Raw genomic sequence first — 26,298 nt, 5'->3', positions numbered from 1 at the left:
AACAAAAAGAAGACATCTGTACTACGACAGAGTTTGCATCCCAATATTACACTTTATATACATCACAGAAGAGAAATATAGCAAAACCATTTGACATAGAAACACCAGATTTTTTGGGGGGGGATAATCTGTATTAATTATGAAACTATGAATAACATTCCACCCATGAGGCCATTGACTGCAGGAACGGGCTACAAAGACTAGAAGAGAAGTACATTTTTCCTCAACCATGAAAGACTATATGCATGTCGTTGATGTTAGTTCTGTGTGTGCAGTTAATGGCAAGGCGTGCAGTTTGGTTTTGAGCCAGCTGCAGCTTTGCTAGGTCTTTCTTTGCAGCACCTGACCATATTACTGGACAGTAATCAAGATGGGACAAGATCAAACACAGAACGTCTTTTTATGACAGGCATACCTCTCCCCATCTTCACAACAACTTTGTTAATATGACTTGACCATGATAACTGACCATCCAATGCTACTCCTAGGATCCGATGTTCAATGGTCACACCCTTTATGCACAACTCAAGTTGAGGTTTAAGTCTAAGAGAATGCTTTGAACCAAATACAATGCTTTTGGTTTTAGATGTATTTAAGACCCATTTATTAATAATTACCCATTCTGACACTGACTCTAACTCTTTGCATGCAGGCAGGCAGGCAGTGCGGTGAGAGAAAGAGCAGGCTCTTCATCCCCTCCTTCTGTAAAACCCAGGGTTCTGCCCTCCAAGGTACCCACACACATTTTTGACGATGTGCGCTTCTCTCAGAACGAATCAAAGTCCCCGTCATCTGGGAATTCACTTTTGTTCTTTGGTAGCTTGGAAATAAAGAAAACTTTATGATGATTATTTCCCTCTGGTTTTATTTGTCTTTGATTATTTTTGTGTGCAAGAAGCGGGATTATTGTGACTTCTTTTTCAACTTTGCTGCTATTTTACACAAAGTCAGCTCGTCTTTGGATGAGTGTTTTATGGTTGTCCTCCCCATTTATTCATTACAGAAACAACTCATGAGCTACTGACCACTGTGTGCAGTCTTAAAGATAGATATGCAATTTGAGAGTAAGGAAAGGATGTTATGCATATGGAATGTACACCAATACATGTTTTTCAGTGAGATGTCTCTATTTTACTTGATGGTGTTCAGAAAATGTGATTTACATTTTAAGTGCTGTGTTTTCGCCATGTTCTACAAATCTAGTAGAACACTGGCCTCTAGTGGAAGTCTTGCTCAATAACAGTCCTGACAACTCATGACAACTCATGAGTTTGCCAGTGACTGTTTACACAAGTCTCATTTGTCTCTGTTACTGTAAGTGTACAGTAACAATGGATGAAGCCGCCACATGGGAAGAAGCTCATGTTAAAAAATAAATACTACTTAAATGACAGACGAAGAATCTAGAATAAATATTTCAATTTATTACACTCTATCTAAAACACACTGTGCATGTGTAAAGGTGCAATTCAATTGTTAAATTCCTGAATAAAATGGGTATTACGCCGCCTCCTGGTTGATTAGTGTGTTTACATTGTCTAATACACTCAGTGATAAAGGCATGGGATTCTGGTTAATCCACAGCAGATTTATGGAGAATTACTGTGGGTGAGTTGAAAATTGAATGGTCCCGGGATAGAAATGTATAAAGTTGACATTACATCATAAAATCCAGCTTTTACATTGTACATTAGCAATTTATGTTATGAGTAACTACTGTTGTTGGCTTGGCATTAAATAAGACACTTTTTATTTGTTATTTGCGGAATCTCAGTTTTCCATGTGGTTTTTATGCTAGCTAAAATTCCCACTTTGACGTTGGTAGCTAACTCGAAAATGCATCTTCTTTAGGAGTGCTATTTATCTCATGGACTACTGACCATTCATCCATACTGTGTGTGTCCCATCATGTCATTTATGACAAATGTATATGTTTTATAAACTCATGAGCATCAGCCAGTTTAATAGCCTGGTTTTGTTAGCTTAGGAAAATATGTGGCACATTTTAGGTATATTATATTCCTTCGCCACAAATGTGACCATTTTAAAGGTTCATTTTATATATTTTGGAAACTAAAATGGATGATAGTTTATTCTGATGTTGTAAATATGAGATTACACATGGAAACAATGTATTTATTTTATTATAGTAAATTAGGAATTATTAGAAATTGTTAAATCCACCATATGATCACAATGACTTTGATAGACATTTCAATTGTTTTTTTGTTAGTATATTATACAGCAGATTTATGAATAATTGTTGTGTGTACTGTTTATATCCCGTCGACTACTGACCATTCATCCATACTGTGCATACTGTGCATCTTTGGAAATAAATGAACTATCCATCTATTGCTCCTTCCTGTGTTGACTCACTGACTTGAGGGACGGGACCTGGAAGGTCACGTTGGTGCCGTGACCCGGATCATCAATCAAGATTGGTGTTCCTCATCGAACTGGGAGCCGTCCTATCTTCTCAGAGTCTACAGGCAGCGAGAAGAAATGCAACAAGCTGTAACTTTGATGCACCACTGTCCACACGTTGATGCAACACTGACCATTCATCCATACTGTGTGTGTCCCATCATTGCAGCTTTGAAAATAAATGAACTATCCATCCATTGCTCCTTCCTGTGTTGACTCACTGACTTGAGGGACGGGACCAGGAAGGTCACACATGAAATAAAAGTAACAATGACAGGTCACTGTTAAAACATTAGGGTCCGTTTTGTAAAAGTATGATCCAAATGATACAGTATAATTACTTTATCTCAAAAACAATTAAGAGAAAACATATGGACATTACATCCGCTCTTATAATACAAAAAACTTTGCCAGGTAGTATACTATAATGTGAGTGGGGGAGGAACTTTCAAGTCCCTTAGACTTTGTTAATTGCAACTGCTTCCTATCCACACTAGGTAGTAAAAGATAATCAACAACCTTTAGTTAGACTTTTTGAGGTCCTTGTGCTCATAGCACCAAACCATACTACATGTACCTGTCCTGATGTGACATCAGGAGGACACTGAGCGTGTGTCTTCAATGTCTGAGGAATCACACTCGTCTGCGGACTCGGTGAGGGCGGGATAGGGGCGTGGCTGGTCCAGGTTGACATAGGTGACCTTGAGGTTGATGTAGTGCTCCCCCTCGAGGCCAGACAGGATGGTCAGGACAGCAGACACCAGCGTGGCAAAGCTGGGCCTCACTTCTGGGTCTGGGTCCCAACACTGCAGCATGATGGCATACCTGGAGAGAGTTACATATAACACTTACAGTTTTACTCAATCGCGTACAAGCATTTTTGGATCTGTGTTGAAACGTAACTATACAACTTACATTAAATTGCTTGTTACTGGGTAGGTACTTAGTAAATACGTGTATATCCATTGTAATTACAGAGTTGGTTGTTAAAGATTGTTATATTGTAAGTACAATGTAACTAAAAGGGTTTTAAATAATGTTCTCCTGTCGCTTAATTTCTCCTAGTTATCTTATTGTCGGTAAAGGTTGTTTCATTCGAACTACATAGTAATTATAGAGGTTATACCCTACTGGGTTTCACTTTACATTGTAAGTTGTTAGCTCCTGGGTTGGTACATGAAAATTACAAGTATATCTTATGTAACTACATTGTTCTTACATTTCACTTTATTCAGTATACCCTTTGAGCCGGGTATGTATTGTAAGTAAATACATGTATTATTAAGTAAATACATTTATATTTAAATATGTACATGTATTGATCTACTGGGATTTTAAAAAGAGAGACTAACTTCCTGTTTTGTCTGCTTGGACTCGAGATAAATATGGTTGTGTTAATCTTTTTGCATGCAGTTTCTTTTGATTAATGTATTTGCAATTTTGACAGTATAATATATTTTTGATGAATGTATTTCTGTTTTGAGAAGGCAACTACATTTTGAAAACGCATTTACTGTTTTGCAAAAGGCCACAGTGTTCTGTGTTTTGAAAATCGACAACATTGTTCCAAAAATTTTTTGTTGTGCTTTCTTCTAGCAATAGGAGTACAAGCCCTACAAAATGCTTAACTGAAATAAAATAGTATTGCGCAGGCTCAGTACATAACATCTGTAATTACACATGTGGAATAACCTTTCAGCAAGTGGACGTGTAATTACACATTCCTTTATGAAATTGTGTAATAACTAATACTGCTACAACCCTATTACCATGCAATTACATAGTAATACCTATGTAACTACTACGTGGCCTTACAGGGGCAACTTAATGTAAAAAGTTACCCAATGTGCTTATTTTTTTTATCAGGAATAATATTACATTTGATATGTTTGAAATTGTTAAGTGAAATAGGCTAAAAAGGAGAGTAATTGCCCATAATTCTGCACCTTTGGATAGTTGTACTTTCAATTTTGATCATTTTTTATTTTATTTTTATTTTAACCTTTATTTAACTAGTCAAGTCAGTTAATAACAAAATCTTATTTACAATGACGGCCAAACCTGGGGCAATTGTGCGCCACCCTATGGGACTCCCAATCACGGCCGGTTGTGATACAGACAGGAATCGAACCAGGGTCTGTAGTGACGCCTCTAGCACTGAGATGTAGTGCCTTAGACCGCTGCGCCACTCGGGAGATCATCATGATTTAGTGACTGCAAAGAAAATGTATTGATCTACTGGGATTTTAAAAAGAGAGACTAACTTTCTGTTTTGTCTGCTTGGACTCGAGAGATAAGTACGGTTGGGTTAATCTTTTTGCACGCAGTTTCTTTTGATTATATGAAAATCAACAACATTGTTCCAAAACATTGTCTTGAGAAAAACTGTAATGTGGTGCTTCCTTATAGCAATGGGAGTATAATTCCTACAAAATGATTAACTGAAATAAAATAGTATTGTACAGGCTATGTACTCATTTCAACTTACAGACCGAAATGATTAAGCAAAAGCGATATGGAGGTGATTTATGGCTTTTACATATTTGAGATATTGAGACCAATGTTTGTTCCCACATGGAAAAGTCAGCCATTATGTTGCGTTCTTCTTCTCTACAGTTTTTTTCTCAATCGTTAATCTGTCTTTCAACACTTCCTATTTGTCACTGGGAGAGGGGACACATTAGATTAGACTGTAGAATTTATCATTGATATTGGGACGGGGACACAGGGAAAAACAAGTTGACGTTCATATGTAATCTCACTCCAGTGTGTGTGTGTGTGTGTGTGTGTGTGTGTGTGTGTGTGTGTGCACTTGCGCATGTGAGGATATCTTTGAAGTGAAGCATAGTGGTGATCATTAACTCTCAGACTACATTGCTTAACCATATTCGGATATGACTGTGGTGGACATTTACGGGTTTAACACTGCAGGTTGACCTTTCCAACATCCTTTAATTACTGGCTAGACTTTTCTGTTCCTCTTTGTTGCAACTGAAGAGGTGGGAAATTCATACTCCATAGCTTTCTGATTTGTTTTAAGCATCTCTGTTACAGTATAGCAATATTTACTATAGACATATGTATTTACTTTGAACAGGGCTTTTCTTCTTCTTTTGAGTTCTAATATGAGGAATTTTCAACAAAATGAAATGTCACTAGACTATCATTACCACAACTTACAAAGGGTCAGGACAGAACTGTGGTTGGGGGAGTCTCCTGCCCTTCAGTAGGTAATGTGTGATGTCATAGGGGTCCACCTCTGGGTAGGGGCTTGCTCCTCTCGTTAACATCTCCCACATCAACACCCCAAAGGACCACTGCAGAGGGGCATGATGGGAAACTTAGCTTGGTGAGAAAAGATTTGGGGGTAATATAAAGTTGCTCTTATTACTGTGTATAAACACTATAATTATTCAAGTAACAACAATGTCAGTCCTAATTCCACAAATGCTGCCTAATTCTTATTGTGTTATCAGAAAGTAATTCCTTTACTTACTACATCTGACTTGGCAGTGAATTTCTGTGTCTGGAGGCTCTCGATGGCCATCCACTTGACTGGTAACTTAGCCTTCCTGTGGTCCTGAATGCTGTAGTACTCCTTATCAAACACATCCCTGGCCATGCCGAAGTCTGCCACCTTCACTGTGTACGACTCATCCAGCCTGCACAGACAATAACAAGGGCAGACAGAAGGGCCCCAGATTGGTGATCTGTGAAAGCAAGCCTGCAACTATAGTACAGAAGCATTACTAAGTAAAATATAATCCGTTTGCTTATGTCAGGTCTAATGTATAGTTTAAATTGGCGACTAGCCCCAGTTAGAGAACTGAACTGATTGCTCAACCCTGACTTACATGCAGTTGCGTGCTGCAAGGTCTCTGTGCACAAATTTCATATGTGCTAAGTACTCCATCCCCTTGGCAACCTGAAGCCCAAAGCCAATCAGGTCCTTCACTGTGGGGTTCTACAGGAAGAATCAATACCACACAAGAATAATGTCTGTCACATAAGCCTTGAGACACACTGTATCATTGAGGTGTTAAGGGGATCCCTTGTATGCTGATCAAAGTGAACAGGTGGTAGTTATTGTTTTGTCGCGTCCTTACCCTTTTCTCACAGCGTATGAAGTGGCGGAGGTCCCCATGTTTCATATAAGGTAGTACCACCAGGGGGAGCCCCTCCTGAGGCAGCAGGATGCCCAGCAGAGAGAGAACGTTGGTGTGATGGAACCCCTTCATCAGGATGCCCTCCTTCAGAAACTGCTCTACCTCATCTACATCTGTTATCCCTGATATGACACACACACACGCATGTACGTACGCAGGGCATACACACACATATTAACGTAAAAACTGCTTATGAACCGTCAACATTTACAGATAAAGCTTAAAACCCCTAAACAAACCACATTTAACCGAGTTTGCATGTTCAATTATCCCCACAAACAAGCAGGGTTGTTCCATGTTCACCCAGTTGGTCACATGTACAGGTGACTAATGCTCAGTCCACCTGGTTCAGCTCTAGAACATTGTGAAGGAGATACTCACTGTTCAATGACTTGACAGCACAATGGATTTCTCTGTTGTTGTGGTCTGTGAAGTAGCCATGGTAAACTGTGCCAAAATGACCTGAGGGAGATAAGAGAACATTATAATTGGAATGAGATGGGTTTAAGTCCCTATTATTTAAAATGGCCAATTTGATTTACTTGGTATAATAACAGAGACTAAAAGGTATGGGAGTAGTAGCCTATGTGCATTTGATTGTTGTCTAAAAAACACAATTAAAAAGCACTCTATGTATAGTGCTGTACACACTATAATGAGACTGACCCTTGCCAATGATCTGGCAATGCTGGACAATGAGCATGTCTGCTGGGATCAGCACATCCTTCACCTCTTCCAGGAGCTCTGGTCTGAAGCTGGAGATGGAGATCTTCTCAGAGGGCAGGAGGGGGGTGAGTGTGGGGTCCATTCTGCCTGCAGGGTAGGCCAGGCTGGGGAACACCACTGGGCTTCCCAGAGCTGAACTTGGCCTCTGAGGCAGGACTACTAGAGTGGAAAAGGGCAAGGTCAGTAGAGTTCCTTCAGTATGTGTAGATAATGCACATACATCAGTATGTGTAGATTATGTACATACATCATATGTGTAGATTTCAACCACTGTTGTTGAAACCAAAGAATAGAAACTGATCGAGACACTATATATTTTAGCCAATTAGAGTCTCACCTCTTCTGTAGTCAGCTACAGATGACAGTTCCACACTACTGCTGTTGGAGCGGTTGTGGTTTTGGGCCAAACGGGTCTCCACCTGAGAGTCTGGAAATGTCACAAGAGTTTTCAATCGTAAACCACGGGAGTAGGAAAATGCATCAAAAGTCAGCAAGACAATGTTAGCTACCACTGTCACTGTGCATGGCTGTAGATGTCCTACGTTAAACCAGTTGCATAAGACATCCTCATTACCAGTCATGGGGTTGTGTAAGATGACCTGATCAAAGTCCAGACAGACAGGGAACCCCACCTTTCTTCTGCTTCCTCAGGTGCTTCATGACTACAAAGGCCAGCACGGCCCCCGCCACCAGGGCCCCCAGTATCCCCAGTACGATGCCCACCATGTAGTGGTTACTGACCAGGACCACTGTCCCAACGTTGTGAACCTGCCCATTGATGGAGATCTGGGGAAGGAGAGACAGTGGGTGGGTCTTGATTGATTGATTTTATTTCCTCGTTTCAAAAAAACACATTCACACATAGATACAGACATTTTTTTTGTCAGCTTTTGACATCCTTTTTAAACGAAGTTATGGTCGGCATGGTCACACACTACTGCCAGAGACTGCTGTCTTGTTTTCCTGTAATTTCACCACACATGTAGGGAAAACAACCAAGTACAGCCCAATAGTAGGATGTTTATTGTTAACATACTCTAATGTTGAATGCACTACATAGTGTCCAGTAACCAACAAACCTTCACAGGCAGTCCTTCACTGATGGTTACGTTTCTGGGGATCCTGCAGGTGATTTCATTGTCCAGGACTTTCGCGTCACAATCCACTCCTCCCACTGTCATAGTGATTGTCATGCAGGAACTCACAAGGTTCAGTTTCTGGTGCTGTGATGGGGAAGAAAATGAGACTTCTGAGTTTTCCTCCTTGAAAATGTTTAAACAATACGTAAGCAATATAAAACGATATTCCTACTCCTTCTGACAGTAAGTAGCAGTCAAATAGACATTAATAAGGTGTGTTGTTATGGCACTGTTGCACTTACATGCAGTGACACTTCATCTTGTCCATGGTACAGCCTAAGTACATGGCCCTCAGTTTCAAAGGGTATTGGCTCGCCATAGGGGTGGTAGGAGAACTCTCCATTCCACAGTCCAACAGCTCCATCCATATCAAAGGAGAGCTCCCCTTCCTCTGTCTCCTCCCGGGGGAGAGCAGGAGTTATGCACTCCATCCGTGTAGGCAAAGACTTGCCTTTGCACACCTGGAGGGAATTATAAAAGAGTTGTATGCATCTGATTACATGAAACGTTTTTTTTTATCTCTATCATGTATCATGTATGTGGTTGTATAATATTTTATTGGCCCGTACTCTGATGACAGGCTTCAGGTGGCCCTCATTGGGCTTAAAGCGGATGATGGTCCTGTAAACAGAGTCCAAGTTCTTCCCTTCAATGATTATCTTTGACCCCCTGGAGTCGACAGAGAAAAACAATGGAGAGTGGAGCGAGTGACAATAACAGATTCTACAGAAACCCACCAGCAGGGCTTAGATCTATCCTCTATCCTTTTATTTTGGTTGAGATGGTGACAGATTGTAAAGGCTGGCCTACCTGTCGAAACTGCAGTCTGGGAGGACGGCTGTGACCTCTGGGTTCTCTTTGTAGTAGAAGACTTTGGTGGTGAGGACAGGGGACTTGTCTATGAACACACTGAGGGGGACGTCCCTCACCTCCGCGATGGGCTGAGACAGACAGATGATGGAGGACATGTTCCCTCTGGGTGCTGTGACACTGGAGGCAGGTGAAGTAGGGAGGAAGTCCAGGGTTAGTATACTCCTACAGGTCATACTGTAGGACTTATGGTCACCTCACTCTACATGTGGCTTTATGTGTTTATCACCCCACATTATCACCCCACACCCCACAACATGAAAAAGTTTAACAGACTATTTAGAAAAAAGGATACACCACACTGAGTTAGTCATCACAACTACTAGTTTTTCATTCACTCCCTGTAATTGAAAGGTTTAAAAATATATATATAAAAAATATTAAATATATATAATAAATATATATATATAATAAAGTAGTCCAAGCACAATCAGATTGCGATCAGTTTGCGTTTACTGTACACACAAATGCTGGGACAAGCATGGGGCTCACACAGGTAAATAGTCAATAGTAAATGTCATACAGGCAGGTATTTTAGAAGTATAGGTTAGAGGAAACAGGCTTTGGGTGAAAACATCACAGGAGAGCCATAATGACATAACCAGTAACTGGATCGTTCCACGAAATGAGTGCCTTTGCGTCCTATGATAGTTTAATTAGACATTTTGCACCAAAATTGAAATTGAAATTAAAAGCCTGTTAAATTCAACTAAGTGCCCTTTAATATTGACCACATGGAAAATTCAATAAATGTGATTTTTTTAATTTGAATAAAGACTGAATAAAGGCTAAATATTTGAATAAAGGCTAAAGGGCAAAATCATAATTGTAAAGCCTTAGTTATTTGGTTTCTTTGACAAAGTAATTTCTGAAGATTATTATTTATTTCATGTGATTAATGATTCATTTGATTAGTGATTTGTCCCATTTTTTAAGGTCAACCATGTTGACTATTGCATTTTAAATATGATTTTCAAAAGAAACATTGAACATCTAATAGTCAAATCAAAGTGTAAAAGCAGGTGAGCTGATTTGTCAATTTTCTGGTGTTTTGTGGTGGAAAACATAGTGGGCCAAGCATAACAAGTCAACCCTGTTCACCATAGAAAGACAGGCTAGAAATGTTTTAACAATGACATTTTTTGGGGTGAAGCTTGCATTCAATTATCCCTCCCTGTTGCACATAACAAGCTTCCATTTCCCTTATCACAAGCGGCTGATTTAAGATAAAATTGTCAACCCTGTTACCATCAACCCTGTTACTTTATTTGGCATTGAATAGGCCCTTATTATAGTAATTTTGTTATTTAACCTCTTGAGATGGAAAAACGTGTTTTTTATTCAGTTGAACATGCGCTTTATGACAATGTAAAACATTTGTGAAATCAACAGTTTTTTTCACCAAGTTACACATCTCAAAATGCACCGAATTGGTGGAACGACCCAACTACATCCACCTGGTGATTGGGCAGGGATCTCCATTCAGAGTGACCCTCCTGTTCTTCCCAGCGTCCAGGTGAGGCCCAGTCACAGTAATCAGAGTTCCCCCAATACGAGGCCCGTAGTTGGGCTGGATTTCTGTGATGTTGGGAATCTGCCAGAGGGAGCAACATGTTACCAATTTAATCCTAAAGCCATTCATAAAGTACCCCTGAAAGAGTGATGGTGACTTTGTTTGTACAACAGAGGATACTTCCAAACTCACTTGATATTTACAGTATGTCTCTGTTACATGCAATAATACATCTTATTATTAACAGAGACATAATCAGATGAGTCACCCAACTGAAACTAGGTAGTGCAATCAATTGTAGATTCAAATTACCACAAAGGTAAATCCTGGCATTTCTGATTTCCCGTCGATGGAGTAGCGGCCCTCCACCTTCTCCTCATGCACCTCCACAGTGATGTTAACTGATTTGGACAGCTCAATGGGCCCAGAGTGGATCTTACACACCAGGCTAAGGAGCGGCACAACAACAGTGTCAAACTAACATAAAATAAAAAAGATGAAGCAGAAATCACCATGAGACGTCAACCCGTTTCAGTTAAGTTAACATCTACAGGATGGCCCATACTAGTTGAGTAAAACCTACGTACTGTACATACTGTACATATAATAAACATATATGTCAATATGACTAATATGATCCACTGTGTATCTCAAAACAAATAAAAACTTTCACATGCACCGAATACAACAGGTGTATACTTAACCGTGAAATGCTTACTTACAATCCCTTTACCAAAAATGCAGAGTTAAAAAGTAAGAAAAATGTGCACAAAATCAAAAGGAAATAGTAACATAATAAAATAACAATAGCAAGACTATATACAAGGTGCACCGGTACTGAGTCAATGTGCAGGGGTACGAGGTACTCAAGGTAATTTAGGTAATATGTACATGTAGGTAGGGGTAAAAGTCAATAGGCAATCTGGATAGATAATAAACAGAGTAGCAGCAGCGTATGTGAAGAGTGTGAAAGTGTGTCTATGTGTGAGTGTGTATGTGTAGTCAATATGCATGTGTTTTGTGTGTGTGAGCGTATGTAGAGTGTGTGTGTGTGTGCGTGCGTGTGTGCATGTTGGCGTCTCAGTGTTGTATGTGTGAGTGTGTGGTTAGAGTCCGGGGAGTGTGCATAGAGCCGGTGCAAGAGAGTTAGTGCAAATAAAAAGGTGGTCAATGCAAATAGTCCGGGTAGCCATTTGATTAACCATTCAGCAGTCTGACTTGTCTAGACTTGGCACTCTGGTACCACTTGCCGTGCAGTAGCAGAGAGAACAGTCTGTGACTTGGGTTGCTGGAGTCTTTGAGAATTGTTAGGGCTTTCCTCTGACACCGCCTGGTATAGAGGTTGTGGATGGCAGGGAGCTTGGCCCCAGTAATGTACCGGGCCGTAAACACTGCCTTCTGTAGCGCCTTACGGTCGGATGCCAAGCAGTTGCAATACCAAGCGGTGATGCAGCCAGTCAAGATACTCTCAATGGTGCAGCTGTAGAACTTTTTGATAATCTGAGGGCCCATGCCAAATTGTTTCAGCCTGCTTAGGGGGGAAAAGCGTTGTCGTAGCCTTTTCACGACTGTGTTGGTGTGTTTGGACAATGAGCGGTCCTTAGCGGTGTGGACACCGAGGAACTTGAAGCTCTTGACCCGCTCCACTACAGCCCCATCGATGTGAATAGGGGCGTGCTCTGCCCTCCGTTTCCTGTAGTCTACAATCAGCTCCTTTGTTTTGCTGACATTAAGGGAGAGGTTGTTGTCCTGGCACCACACTGCCAGGTTTCTGACCTCCTCCCTATAGGCTGTCTTATCATCGTCGGTGATCAGGCCTACCACCATCGTGTCATCGGCAAACTTAAGGACAGTGTTGGAGTTTTGCGCAGCCACGCAGTCGTGGGTGAACAGGGAGTATAGGAGGGGACTAAGCATGCACCCCTGAGGGGCCCCCGTGTTGAGGGTCAGCGTGGTGGATGTGTTGTTGCCGACCCTCTGTCATTGTGAGTGGTACTCACTGTGTGTTGTTGCTCTTCAGTGGCAGCACGGCGCAGGCTGTCTGTCCCAGTCTCACCAGGTGGGTTCTGGAGCTGATGGCAGGTCTCAGGGGAGACTGAAACTCCCAGCCACACAGAGTCAGCTCTGATTGACCATCAGGGGGAGCTGTCTTAGGGAAGAACTAGGCCAAACAGGAACAAACAGATTCAGCATATGAACTTTCAATCCCAACCTATCATCATCACAATATACAAATACTATACAAAGTCATGGTCACGTTATGGTTATGCCCAGGTAATCTGTGACTATGGACAATCTCAAACATATCTTTATGATAACCATACATGCATATGACTAATGGCATTTCTTTGAATTCATCAACACATTATTCCACATAGAACCTAGCCAGCAGTAAGATCCATTGTATGGTAGGGTAGCTTATTGCTCCAATCCAAACCTCCCTGCCCAAAACAAACACATCCCTCTCCACAGTTCTTCTCACCTCGGTAATACCAGGGGGGCAAGACTCGTTCCGCCAGCGGCCACTGCACTCCTCCTCCCAGGAACACTCTCCAGAGCACCAGCCACAGACCATAAACTCAGGGGCTATCAGGCACATGGCACAGGTCATGAAGTGCTGGCAGCCTGGCCCCCTCTGAGGCACCTGGATGACCTGCCAGCCAAAGAGAGCGATTTGATTAACTTTGATTCAATCAAAGAGTCACTTTGATCGCTGTGTTTGCTAACTGTAACTGATTTTGAACTGGCTTTTCCAAACCTTGTCTCCAACCACAAACAGTAGAGATTCTGACGAATACACAGCAGCAATTGAGGAGACTCTCTGGTTCTCTACCAAGGTGTAATTGGCAAAGATAATAGGGCTTGATCTTCTCAAAACAAGCTGCCAAAAAGACAGAGCAGATCGTTAATAATCTATCGAAGAAGAGCAGAACTATAGTATGTTCACACTTTTCATTTAACTGGATTAGATCATATGGATCAGGATCACACTCTATTGTGAGCTGTCCCCCTCCATACCTGGAGGAGCCGTCCAGTGGAGGTGCCAATGTGTGCCACGGTCTTGTTCTCTATGGTGGTGACAAGCAGGGAGGTAAGCAGAATGTCATTCATCTGCCTGTTGAAGAGGTCCACTCTGTAATAGGGCTTAGACACCATGGTGGGGTGGTCCCTGCAGGTGGCTTTGTTCTCCATGCTCTGGTCACAGGGAGATAGGGCATAGTAAATAGGGAGATGATGTACGTTCTCTGAGTAGGGCCAGGAGTTTTTTCTGATCACGAGCCTAGAGCATGAAAAATAGTTGGGCCCTAGTTATAGCACATAACAAGCTCCCAGAGTGTTTTCTGGTCAAAATTAATCAGAATAATTGGGCTGCAAACCAAGGACTCATAGGTGCATGTGTAAATAAATCGACTTGTGCTATTCAAATAACATATTCAAAACTACTTACACAATACCTTGATAACACTAAATTACCAAAAGCAGAAAAAGTATTATCTTGATCCATGTACAATGTGTTCACATTTTGTTTAAAAAAAAATCTCTCTAGCTACAACCTGTTAAAGTGCAATAGTAAATGTAGGGTATTATACTTGTATCTGGTACTTGACATCAGGCCTTGAGGCACTATAGCCTACTGCTGTTGTTTCGTAAACAGATGTTCTAGGAACAAGGAACTGGGTGAGCAGCTTACCTGATGCCAAGTGAAAAAGGAATGAAAAGGTTTTAAAGCAAATGCACCCTAGCTTGTGTAATGCTTTTATAAGGGAACACTTTGAGAACACACTGACCAATGAGTTCCTCCACAGCTCTGATAGTATTATATCAGCTATAGGCTGTGCAACTTTATTGACTGATTTTTCCCACCTTCCTCATGGGACCAGAAAACCTTTGTTCTGCTTCAGCTTCCTGAATGAACCACAATGGCGTCTGACCTCAGATGCCAAAGACCCATGGTGATTCATAGCTCTCGCTACTATATTATATTTATCATACTGACGTGGTACAAAGAAACTCCATCTAAAAGAGGTACAAATAACATGTTAAAGAAACATAATCAATTGTCTCAGATCTCAAGTTCCAACAGTCATTGTCATGAATATGCACAAAAACTAGAAAAACACGGATATAACCAAGGAACAGTATGTGATTATTAGTTCAGGTTCAACAGAACTGTTAGTACTATTTGGGAATCAGTATCTGTACTACTGATACAGATGCCAAAATGGAATATGCCTTATCAGTGTATTTTTCTGACTGTCTATATGTATATGTTTTCTCCCACAATACTGTACTAAAAAAAGGTTGGCGAAGGAGGATTTGTTTCCATGGTTTCATAACATCTGGGCATGCTGGAGGTAGACAGTGTGGCAAAGACCAGACAACAATAAGCACTCAATGCCACGAGCCAGTAAAAGTACACATAAATAGGCTTCAAATTATACAATAATTATATAGACAATGACACTCATGAGAGGTGTAGTTGTTCTTCTGAGAAGCAGGGTTATTGGTAGCAGCTGTGAGCTAATGTTGGAGAGGGAGGGACCCAGATTTCAGATTCCTGTAAATTCCAGCTGGCAGGCCACTCCTGTCCTGAATTGTGAAAACACAAAGAAACAGCCAAGTACTGTGAAACAATAATCCCTCTCGGAGTCACGTTCACTGTGGTTACGTTGGTCGTTCTGGGGTACGGATGTAAAAATCCCTCAAAATCTGCTGTTGATGTCAATTCAAATTAGAACCCCTAAAGAATCTCAGAACCAGAGATCTGTATAGGTCAGGGAATATTTGGGGAGTCAAATGTGATCTCATAGTAGTAACACTCACTGGCACGTTTTTATTTGCTATTTGCTGAGTAAATAAAAAATGTAAAAAGAACAGTCAAAAATGTAAATGGTCTTTATGGCAGACTTGTTAAATTTCACAGTATTAAAACATGTTAATTCCCAGATAAATGAGGCATACAATTCATTTGACTGACAATAAAACATTGCCAAAGGCACCGTTCCATGAGAAATTTATTCAAAGACGCATATCCGGAAACAAGTTTAAAAGCTAACTAACTTCCAAATACGTTGGCCTCTGTCCAAAATCATGTTCTTTTTCAGCTGTTTTCTTTTGTTGGCAAAATGTTGTGTCCTTATTCCATAAAGCAGTTTTCCATCCCACAAAAAAAGCTTCCAAACAAATGGATTGCTCTCTAGAGGAGTCAAGAGCCAGTGAACGCTATTGGTTGCTACAGGAATCATGTTACAACTGTGTCATGGCCTTGTCTATCCTGAACCTGATAAAAAGGATAACAGCCTAATTAGATTTCAAAGACACTGCTTGGCTTACTGCTAAATATACATGTAAACTGACAACTAAAGAATTTTGATTAAGCCTAAATCACAGTTTCCTTTTTTATGGATATGTCATCTGGATCATGTGAGATATCGAGGATGTGTGCATAGTGGATTGACTACCCAAGGCAGAGAAGAAAAATAACTTGAACACACTATAAAGTCTGCTTTGGACTGGGCAATACAGAAACATTTTGTGGAGCAATTGCATTATGACTCCAATAGATTTCTCTGTGCCTAGATAGCTGTTTACACATGAAAATACAGATTTTTGTTGTTGTGATTAGTGATTGCTGTTGGAATCAAAATAACTCCTTGCTTTCAACCCTCCTCTGCTCCTGTGTAAACCAAATTGAGCAGGTTGAGACAACCTATTGCGTGACTAAATACAGACCATTAAACTCTGACACGCTTGCTTTTGTTTAACATCCTTGTCATGTCCATGCACTTACTGTAAGAGAAAACATCATCCTAGACTTACCACGCACAAGAAATTCCATTGGCTCTTACTATACCTAGCCTACAGTGGCGGTCGGTGTCATTTCAGATGAGGGAGGACGATTATTTTTGGGGAGCATGGCCTTCTTTCTATTACAGCATACTGGATGACTGTCATTCATACTCCATTCACCCAGTTCAATGTAACATCGATAGGTTTAGGCTACTACATGCTACTCAAATTTTGCCTATTCCCATCATGAGGTTGTGACAAACGAGCCTATGAATTAAAGTTTACAGTGTAGGTTGAGAGAAATTTGAGTAATCGAGGTGACAGACATTGACACATTCAATACTGCCTTGCACAATCTTGCCTGCATCTAGCTGCTCTAGGATATAATCCTTAGTCCAACAGTTGCAAACAAGAGTTTCTATTGGACAAATTAATGTATGTTTATCCCCGTTTCGTTCCGTTTGCTTCCATTTAAGAAACTTTTTCCAACAGAATTGGCAGAGTGAATCACACGCAAATACAGTTCACTTTCATAGCAGCCACATACAAATAGCATGATTCCCTTTATCATTGGGATAATTCCTTCTCACATCTACGCGCTCTCCTCCTCTCACCTATCCCCTTCGCTTGTGGACTTCAGTGCACAACACATCAGCTATCTGTGACATGGCAAAAAAAACTTTCCAAGCCAAACCTTCATATAATAACCTCTAACCCCTACACACAGCCTACATCGTTGTCACCATATTAGCTAACATAGCTACTAGAACTAATGCGTTAGTAAAGCCGCTACAATCATGCAGTACAGTGTACAGTTTGCAAGCAGTTTAGCAGTTACAATACATCGGCGGGCCCCAGTGACAATGCATTAAAGTTAAGCTTAACTTGACTTGGAAAAATTCCAGTGTCGGATAGCCATAGCCAGCTAGGTAGCATAGCATCCCTCTCTGTTTGAGCCAGGTGTTTGAGTAGGCTAAACCAGCTAGCTGCATTTGCTAGCTGTGAAAGTGAAAATACGAAATACAGCTAGCTCTCTCTCTCTCTCTCTCTTTCTCTCTTGCTTCTCCTTCATTTTTGAAGAAATGAATTTGTTCAAAACTGTTCAACTATTGTCTTTCTCTCTCTTTGAGTCAACTACTCACCACATGTTATGCACTGCAGTGCTAGCTGGCTGTAGCTTATGCTTTCTGTACTATATTAATTATCTAATCCTTTCATTGGGTGGGCAAGAGCTCTGATAGGTTGGAGGACATCCTCCGGAAGTTGTTATCACTACTGTGTAAGTTTATGGAAGAGGGCGAGAACCACGAGCCTCCTAGGTTTTGTATTGAAGTCAGTGTACACAGAGGAGGATGGAAACTAGCTGTCCTCTGGCTACACCATGGTGCTACACTACGGAGTGCTATTGAGGCTACTGTATACCATCATTGCAAAACAGTGTGTTTTAACCAATTATTTGGTAACATGTGAGTATATTTAGGATATCTAAAAAGGACATATTTTTTAATGTTTCACTATTTTTATTTTTATGAAATTCACTGAGGAGTCTGGTCCTCCCATTCCTCCTCTGAGCAGCCTCCACTGATACACAGGAATGAGAGTCATTGAAATAATCTGTTTTCCTGCCGAAAGAGTAGTACAGGATGTTCCATGGCTCCTCTGGAGAGTCCACTTCTTCCTGGTTGGAAAATAGCTCACACCTGTCTCCTGGTGCACTCATTATCCTTCACACTGTTCCATACTTTTGTACAGTTGTTTTTTTTTTTTTATCACTGGATCACCCACTCTCGCTGACTCCACAGACATCCAAGTCTCCATTTTACCAGTCCAGCCAGACATGTACATCTAGGCTCAGGGCCGGTCCGTCCTAGTCAAGACAAATAAGTTGCCGCCCCTACTAGAATAGTCCCAGTAAGCAAAATGACATTGAAAAGATATCTAAAATACGTATTTTTCCAGATATTAAAGTTGGGTTCACTTTAGGTTCTGAATGAATATGAAAAGATGTGTTTTCCAGACGTTGAAATCAGGTTCATTTTCAGTTCAGAATGAAAGTTGAAAATACGTATTTTCCCTACATTGAAAATACGTACTTTCCGGACATTGAGATCAGATTCAATGAAAGTTGCAAATACCTATTTTTCGGACGTTGAAAATACGTATTTTCCGGATGTTGAAATCAGGTTCATTTTCGGTTCTCAATTAAAGCTGAAAAGACACCATTTATAGACATCTATGTTTGGGCCAAATCAAGGCTGGTCCAGACGGACAAAATCTGAACGAAACGTCCGTGGATGTGGAAATCAAGGCCGGTCCGGGCTGCACCAAAAAAAGACATCCAGAAGTATTTTAGGAATGCCGATCTATGTGGTAAGCCTACCATTTGTGACCGACCGTCTCGATTCGGTCTTATGTAGTACATTTTTAAAAGGTGTTGACTGACTAAATAAAAGCAGGGCATCCTACCGGAGAATTTTAGAACTTGGACACTGTCTCATTGACCTAACGTTATATCCTAATTTGACTTTGGTGCAGGCTATGTTGTTCTTCACATTATCTTCTATGGTAAACTCACACTATATCAAATTAAATCTAAGTTTATTTGTCATATGCACAGGATACAGAAGGTGTAAACGGTACAGTGAAATGGTTACTTGCATAGTGGAGTCTTTTGTTTAGACATGTAGCTAGTTTAACAATGAACCATAATCCCAACTCATAACATCACTACCCTGCATGAATCTGCTGGTAGCTAAAGCTAACCAACAAGCTAGGTTCAATGTGAGCTAGCTAGCTAACTAACATTAGGCTATAACTAGAAATTCAAATGGCTCTGAGATACGAAAAATATTACTACACAGATCATACACGTAACATTAGCTAGCGAGCCAGCCAGTTAACATTAGCTAGCTAGCTAACAGTACGCTTTAACTTGCAATGAAAATGACTTTCTGACAAAATTAGGAACATATAATATCTGATAATGTAGCTAGCTAGACCATTTTACCTGTATACATGGATGAACGCTTCTCCCTCTCTGTCATGGATGCTATGGTTGCCTTTAGTTTGAAGATGTCATCTGGAGACAGGTGTTTTATGCAACAGCCTTCTTCTGTGTGTTCTCTTTTCGACTCCCTCCGCAAATTCATAGCGGCAGATATGAGACACTTCTCTGTGGTAGAGAATGCGGGGTTCATAAACATGTTTAAAGTGGTCGAGCCGTGCTTCACTATTCCTTCCTGTTCACATTTTGCCCAGACATTAATACCTGCCTTACACAAAAAACAAAATAACAACTTGAGAGCGAGTTGTCAGAAACGTGGTCTGTTGCTCTAACCACAGACAGTTGGACATCTAGAGCTAAAGAGGGCTACCTTACTGTAACGGCTAATTTCATTACGGCAGAGTGGGAGATAAAAAGCCATGTCCTTCAAACACGTCCCCTTGAGAGTAGTCACACCAGTGTAAACTTGGGGGAAGAGCGAAGGGAAGTAGTTGCAGTGTGGAAGTTGGAGTAGGATAATGTAATGATTCCTGTGACCACTGACAACACTAGAAATATTGTAAATGCAGTTGCGCTAGCTTGATTGGGGCCACAGATAGGATGCTTTGCTCACGTTATTAATCTAGCATTTCAAAAAGCAATGTCGATTAATCCAATCTCTCACCTCCTAGCAAAGATCAGGAAGGTGGTATCCTTCGTTCATAAACCACACATGTGCAGATCTTTTCAAGACAAAACAGGAGATGCTGGAGCTGCCAAACCACAAACTAATCCAAGATGTCCCTACTTGATGGAATTCAAGCCATGACATGTTTGAGAGATACCTTGATCAGAAAGTTGAGGTGTATTCTACACTAACTGATCAAGTTGTGAGGAAGAATGTCAAAGATATTGTGACTTTGTCTGAAAATGACATAAAACTAGCAGAGGAAGTTATCAAAGTGTGCAAACCTCTCAAAACAGTCACAACACTGATATGCACTGAGAGCATTCCATCAGTTTCCATGGTCCTGCCTATGAAAACAATGATCCTGAAATCAATGGTGGCATCTGATGAAGATGAACCCGCAGTAAGGGATGTCAAGACTGCTATCAGAGTTAACCTGGAGCCTAGATATGCTGATCTTGGTGTCCAAGACTTCTTACACAAGAGCACCGCTTTGGACCCCCGGTTCAAATCCCTGCTGCACCTGGATAAACTCACAGCAGAGATTGTGACCAATATACAACAGGTATTGTATTTATTTTGATAATGTGACATTTATTTTATTAATTAGTGATTTAACAATTCATTATAAAGTAATAATTGTAATTGTCATAATAGTGTCTGATATATATTTCTAACAACAAATCATATTTTTAAAGCCACTTCAGAGATTTTCATCTTATTTAATTCTGCAGGGTCAAGCCACAGATACCACAGGAGCCAACCCCGCTCCAGAGACGACAGACGACAGGGGTTCTCCTCCAGAAAATAAGTCTGCCATGGCTGAGCTTTTTGGGGAGTTGTTCACGACCCAGGAGCAGGGAACCAAGTCAAAGGTCAAGGTCATAGAGGAGGAGGTGACCTCAAACAGGGAAGTGGACCTTATTCCTCTGGATGCTGATCCACTTACATGGTGGAAAACCAAAGAGTTAATATACCCTCATGTTGCCATGTTAGCAAGGCGCTACCTGGCTGTGCCTGGGACCTCTGTCCCTAGCGAGAGTGTATTCGCCACAGCGGCTGACATTGTCACAGTAAGCCGATCTGTGCTCACTACAGATAATGTGGATAGACTAATCTTCTTAAATAAAAACTCGAAAATCTGATTTAATTTTTTTCAAGTAACCAGTCTCAAGTGGTCCTATTTTGTTTAAAGCACTGCTATGTGACTACATTTTGATATATGCTGCTGGACTAAGCACTCTTGTTGAAGTTCTGTTTTAAATGACTGTATTCATGTTATAAGGCAGGCACTGCTGTTTTTAGTTGTCCCTTTGTTTCCATATCCTCCTGGGAATTCAAGCTACCCATGTTTACTATTATGTTTACTATTATAATAAATGGAAAATCTAAATACAAATTACATATTTCTCAGGCATTTATTTTGTCGATGTATCGAAACCGTACCGAACCGTGACACCACAGTACAGTATCGTACCGAACCGTGAGTTTTGTGAACCGTTTCACCCCTATTAAGTAGCCAAACTAACTAACGTTTACCCAGTCTGTCACAAATATTAGAGTGAAATAAGGGAATAACTCTCATGCTATCTATGCATTGTGAAGACAACCTGAACAGACTGTGTACGCATAATGTATATAACACAATTTACCAACACCTCTCTGGATCAACCTGTGTGAGCGAGTGTTGAGTTGGTGGGCTGGTGAACTCACCTCATGAGGACAGCTCTCGCAGGCCTGGAAGTGGCAAAGTCCCCGGGACAGCTGCTCTGGGCCAGACTTACAGCAGTCATCCACCCCGTCATCGATGGCCTTGTTCACATTGTCCATTGGAAAGGCACAGAGGGCCGAGTCATGCTCTGTGACCCCATTGTCATCTGTGACAGCGAACACTCCATACAGGATGTCATCCTCTTCCTCTGCTCCAAGTTCATCCGCCAGCTCTCTGCCTGCCTTCCCAAAGTGGGCTGCCTGCACCACGTTGTACACCACATCCTTAAAGGCCTCACTCCCGCTTACCGTGTTCCTTCTCCTCCGTTTGGGTTCAAACCGGCACTCCAGAACCACCTCCCGGTACCTCCTCATCTCCCACTCATTCCTCGGCAGGCGGCCCAGCCGCGTCTGAAACGGGGAGAACTCTTGGTCAGGGCTCTCTCTCTGGACAGACAGGAAGTAGACAAACTCCTGGGTGAAGAAGCTGTAGACATACTCAATGTTGTAGGTCCTGCGCAGGCTAGGCAGAACGGTCAGTCCCCGCACGTCATTGTAAAAACCGTCTTCTGACGCCAATGGTCGGCGCACTGATATGGACTTCCTGTCATATCTCTGTGTCACTCTATCATTTACAGTGGAAGCCACAAAAAAGTATACAGTCTGTCCCTCCTCCACCATGGTGACTTTGGTGCCCAGCGGGCTGGCAAGACAGTCAGGACAATAGGCAGCAGAGTTCGATTCTTTTCTGAATAAACATTTTGATGAATTCTTATTGGGTGGTTGTCCATCTGTCTTAAGTTGGTGGAAATGGCATACACCATATTGAGAACTCCCACAAGAGTATAAATACATAAAGAATGTATCCAACAACAATACCTCATTGTCAGTGTTCTCTAGGAAGTTGGGATCCTTGTCAACGTCACACAAATCACAAATCTTACACTCAGGGCCGCCCACTGGGCCTGTAGGAAGCTCCCACACTTTCTCCAAACTCATGTTCACAGCCTCGATCACATTCTGAGATGCCACATACACTTCCTGGTACATTGAGTTGGTCACTATGTTTTGGATGGGGCTCTTTGTTTGGAAGAAGGGCATGGTGTAGACCACAGAGAAGTTGACAGGGCTAGGGGTTGTGGAGGGGCAGGTGTCCAATGTGGAGGTCAAGACAGTCTGGAGCCAGACACATGTCAACCACTGTGTGACCCAGTGGACCATCTCCACTCTCAGATGCAGAGAGAAGGGGGGACTGATGTCCTTGCGTTACCTCCAGGTCTGATTGTTGGACAATGTCATCCTTATTGAGACCAGCTGCAGATCTCTGAGGAAAATAAAAATGATAAATGATTAAAGTGGTCCTGACTGTCCACAAGATTGCAATCAATATGATTCCTAAGCTATAAACATAATGGGATTCTATCTAAAATGATGAAGAGATGTGGTCATAAGGAAGCAATGTTAAAAGCTTCCGCTGTCTCATAGTAAACAACAGCCTAATAGGAAATGTTTAGATGCCGGTTGCCAAAGAGAGCTGTGTTGGTATTACACAGTATGTGTCTGTGAAACCTCTTCCATCATGACATACAAAAGCCTTTTTTTAATTAACAATCTGAAGTATTTCAAAGTGCCTGAAAATGTCATGCTCTGTCCTTTGAGCTTGAAAATGCATTGCTAAAGCACAACCTAATAATGTAAAAGCCCTAGTAGTGTGGAAGCATCTACCCCAAATTGTGCCATGTTCTCATACAAAGCAGGTAAAAGTCTGTCTTTCCAGTGCAATACAGATCAATAATCCAGACATCTTCTAATGCAAGAGAATATCAATTTCCCTAGAAGCTTTAATTTCCCTAGAGGTCTTTACGTTCGAATGATGAATGGGTTAAACACATTCTAATTGCTAATCAATACTGAGCCATGACATGACATACATGTAGCTACTGCTGAAGTTGACCAGAGCACTCCATGTCCCGGGAAGTTGACCAGAGCACTACATGTCCCGGACATTGTGCATTTGCATTGAGCCACATCCCCTGGGTTGATGATTAACCGGACATATCACAGCCAGGTTACAGGTAGCACTCAGGGACCTGAGCCTCTCTACTTTGCATTCCTGTCACAACCACTACATGCCTTTCTGGGAAAAAGATGCACACGGACTGATGGTCATACAATACGTGCCTCTTAAGTCCCACATGAAAAGCGGGACTTCTCAAAAATGAGTTGTAGAATTTCAACAACAGAAGCATTATAATGCGGTTATATAACAGTCTTCAAGATACAGTGAAAAAAAATACCTATAATAAAGTTATTAGCCATTAGAAAAGTTGGAAATCTTAATATATATATATATACACACAGTATACACAACATCAATAATTCATAGAATAGCATTGGCATACATGTTACATTTTAACACCTGCAAATTCATGTCAAACAAACATAGGTTTAGTGTTTAAAAGCAGCAGGGACATGGGTGTAAGGACTGAGTGACTTTCTTCATGCTCATGGTTAATAAACCAAAGGTTTGAAATTTAGTTTCCATTCATTGCCATTTACAGGTAGGCATGCAACGCATTGCAATCTGGTCTTGGTCATTGAAAAGTCACAAATAGCATTATCTTCATTCAGATGCTTTCTACAAAGGTCATTTGAAGAGTAGAGCATTTCAATATGTTTCAATGAATAGAGTGGAGTTCAGTAGTTCTGAGAAACCCATGATTTGTCTCTGCAGCTTGGTCTACTGTCTGAGCCTGTGAACATGTCCAATAGCGCTAATGCATGTTTTAGCTATCCAAAACTACAGAGACGTGATTAATAGGTTTATAATTCCCACAGACACCCTGTTAAACATGGAATAACGCAATATGAGTTTATCTGGCTTGCAGGAAATGCCATGTGCATATCATATTGAAACAGTTATGATAAGGTACACAATTCCTCATAAATCCAGGTCGACACATACGGTCGTAATCAATACACTGATAATATATAATTTTGGGATTTCAGCAACTATCTACCAAATTCAAAGACTGACAAAAACAACAAACCGACTAAATATTCTGTCATTCAAGTGGAGTAGATATAAACAGAATATAGAATGCCATATAAACAGAAAGAATGGAGTAGACACGTTTGAAGCACGCCATGTAGGAAATGTTTCAGATTATTAAATCAATCAGTGTTCACAATATATATTTTAATCCACTATAAAGTTTAATATATTCGATGATGTCTAAAAATCACAATATAGTTTTTAGGTGAGAACCACAAAGAACGAATAAACTCAGAACTCTCTGCAAAATTATGTAATGCTTGTTACTAAACCAAAACTTTTCGCTACTTACCTGTTTGAGGTAATGCACAAACGTCACGAATCTCAGATTTGTCCTCTTGGCAGCATAATTGACAATCCCTTGTCCACGCACGGACTTCGAAAAGTTTTCCCTTCGCCAATATTTATTTCAATGGAGAATTTGCTGTATGCGTAGCCTACGCTAGTTTTCAAACAATGAAAACAGTTTTTATTTCCAGGCGAAAGGTGAATCATAGACTGCAGTGCACCAGATGGTTTGCTGTACTCCTCAACCTAGCGCACGCATTCACCTCCTCTTTGCGCGTGATACAGCGTGCCAACTTCCAAGTGCATAAAATGACAGTGAAGAAGATAATGCAGCTTGCCATTTCACTTAAAACATTTATTTCCAATTTCATTATTCTAAGATAGTAATTGTCATATTTGCCAGTTCTTGCTGGATATATTCGTTGTGGGACATTTTGGTTGAACATAAATGGTTATAAACCTACTGTACTTTGTTTCGGTCTTGTTGTTTGAATAATGAAAATCTTACAAAAAAAACATACAAATTCTGTACGATTTATTTTTATTTTACATAATAGTTTGTTACACTCCAAATACAAACGAACAACAATTTACAGACACACAAACAATGACTACATCTCATCTGGCCGGACACGCATGCTTACATGAGTTGGGTTCGGTGGTTGACATGGTGCCATGAGATCGCCTGGGGCTAGGCTGAGAGCTCTTGTAAAAAGAACATTGTAAAACTTTCAAATCCATAATTTTTTCGTTGCTAAATCTCTTTTTTGTTGAATATTAAAACATACAATCTACTTGCAGTGAAGCCACTCAACATTTACATTACATTCAGTCATCTAACAGAATCCCATCCAGAGCGACCCACAGAAGCAACCAGGGTCAACGCCCTGCTCAAGGGCACGTCGACAGATCTCCCACAAGATCTCGACAGATCTCCCACAAG

At 40.9% G+C, this 26,298-nt stretch overlaps 1 protein-coding gene across 3 annotated transcripts; it reads right to left on the bottom strand.

The window, feature by feature from the left end:
• Window positions 1-881: 881 nt before the first annotated feature.
• Window positions 882-25,714, bottom strand: LOC115150855 (macrophage-stimulating protein receptor). 3 transcript variants are annotated; one of them, XM_029694597.1, is made up of 22 exons: window positions 25,360-25,714; window positions 22,016-23,336; window positions 13,860-14,036; window positions 13,600-13,722; window positions 13,324-13,494; window positions 12,842-13,002; window positions 11,154-11,289; window positions 10,786-10,922; window positions 9,269-9,448; window positions 9,028-9,127; window positions 8,701-8,919; window positions 8,399-8,542; window positions 7,952-8,105; window positions 7,657-7,746; window positions 7,260-7,478; window positions 6,975-7,055; window positions 6,534-6,715; window positions 6,282-6,391; window positions 5,924-6,089; window positions 5,608-5,744; window positions 3,005-3,252; window positions 882-2,651 (listed from the first exon to the last, which is right to left on the bottom strand). In XM_029694597.1, exons 2-21 carry the CDS (start codon window positions 23,231-23,233, stop codon window positions 3,021-3,023), a joined length of 4,137 nt encoding a protein of 1,378 aa, XP_029550457.1. In that variant the 5' UTR covers window positions 23,234-23,336; window positions 25,360-25,714; the 3' UTR covers window positions 882-2,651; window positions 3,005-3,020. The 3 variants fall into 3 exon arrangements, with proteins under 3 accessions (XP_029550457.1, XP_029550455.1, XP_029550458.1); XM_029694595.1 differs by having other exon boundaries at window positions 882-2,486; window positions 25,360-25,712; XM_029694598.1 differs by lacking the exon at window positions 25,360-25,714 and having other exon boundaries at window positions 882-2,486; window positions 22,016-22,423; window positions 22,512-22,589.
• Window positions 25,715-26,298: the final 584 nt, after the last annotated feature.

The sequence above is a fragment of the Salmo trutta genome, chromosome 16 (assembly GCF_901001165.1).
Source record: "Salmo trutta chromosome 16, fSalTru1.1, whole genome shotgun sequence".
Lineage (NCBI taxonomy): Eukaryota > Metazoa > Chordata > Actinopteri > Salmoniformes > Salmonidae > Salmo > Salmo trutta.
The sequence above is the reverse complement of the archived record's forward strand: the minus strand, read 5'-3'. Positions and strand labels throughout refer to the sequence as shown.